Source organism: Rhincodon typus, unplaced genomic scaffold (assembly GCF_021869965.1).
Source record: "Rhincodon typus isolate 14 unplaced genomic scaffold, sRhiTyp1.1 hic_rhity00000054, whole genome shotgun sequence".
Classification (NCBI taxonomy): domain Eukaryota; kingdom Metazoa; phylum Chordata; class Chondrichthyes; order Orectolobiformes; family Rhincodontidae; genus Rhincodon; species Rhincodon typus.
The window spans coordinates 136,023-136,524 of NW_025965692.1; the positions used below are offsets into that span (position 1 = coordinate 136,023).

General features: G+C 58.6%; 1 protein-coding gene across 1 annotated transcript in view; it reads left to right on the top strand.

The window, feature by feature from the left end:
- thoc6 (THO complex 6) overlaps positions 1-502 on the top strand; it is a gene marked incomplete at its 5' end in the record, with an annotated part of 6,104 nt that overhangs the window by 1,591 nt on the left and 4,011 nt on the right. The window contains one exon of the mRNA XM_048621106.1: positions 101-172. Within this exon, the coding sequence (XP_048477063.1) occupies positions 101-172 (72 nt within the window). The remainder of the gene's footprint in view (positions 1-100; positions 173-502) is intronic.

Below are 502 nucleotides of genomic sequence, written 5' to 3' on the forward strand. Positions count from 1 at the left end.
TCTCTCTCTCTCTCTCTCTCTCTCTCGCTCTGTTCTGTCTGTCTGTCTGTCTCTCACTGACACACCTTTCCTCTCTCTCTCTCTCTGCCTCCCCTCTCAGGATAACAGCCTGCTGATGGCCTGTGGGGACAACACTGTTCAGGTGATGGATCTGGAGAACGGGGTTTTTACGGTGAGTGTACCCCCTGGACAGTGCTCACATTCTGTGCTGACGTTTCACCCTGACTTGCTCCCACCTAAATCCCCAAACCTCCCCACCCTCCCCCGGCAACAGCGGTGGGGGGGGCGGTCCCAGCGTCATGGGGACAGGGGTAAGGTGGCTGGGGAGAGGGGGAGGACTGCCTGGCATTGTGACCCCTCGATATGTACGATATCTGGAATGAGGGTGGGGGACAGGATGGGCAGAGCTTTCAGTTTGGCTGTTCCCATGTAACAGGCTGGAGGAGGAGGAGGACGGGCCGAATGGCCTCCTGTTCCCGTGTAACAGGCTGGAGGAGGAGGG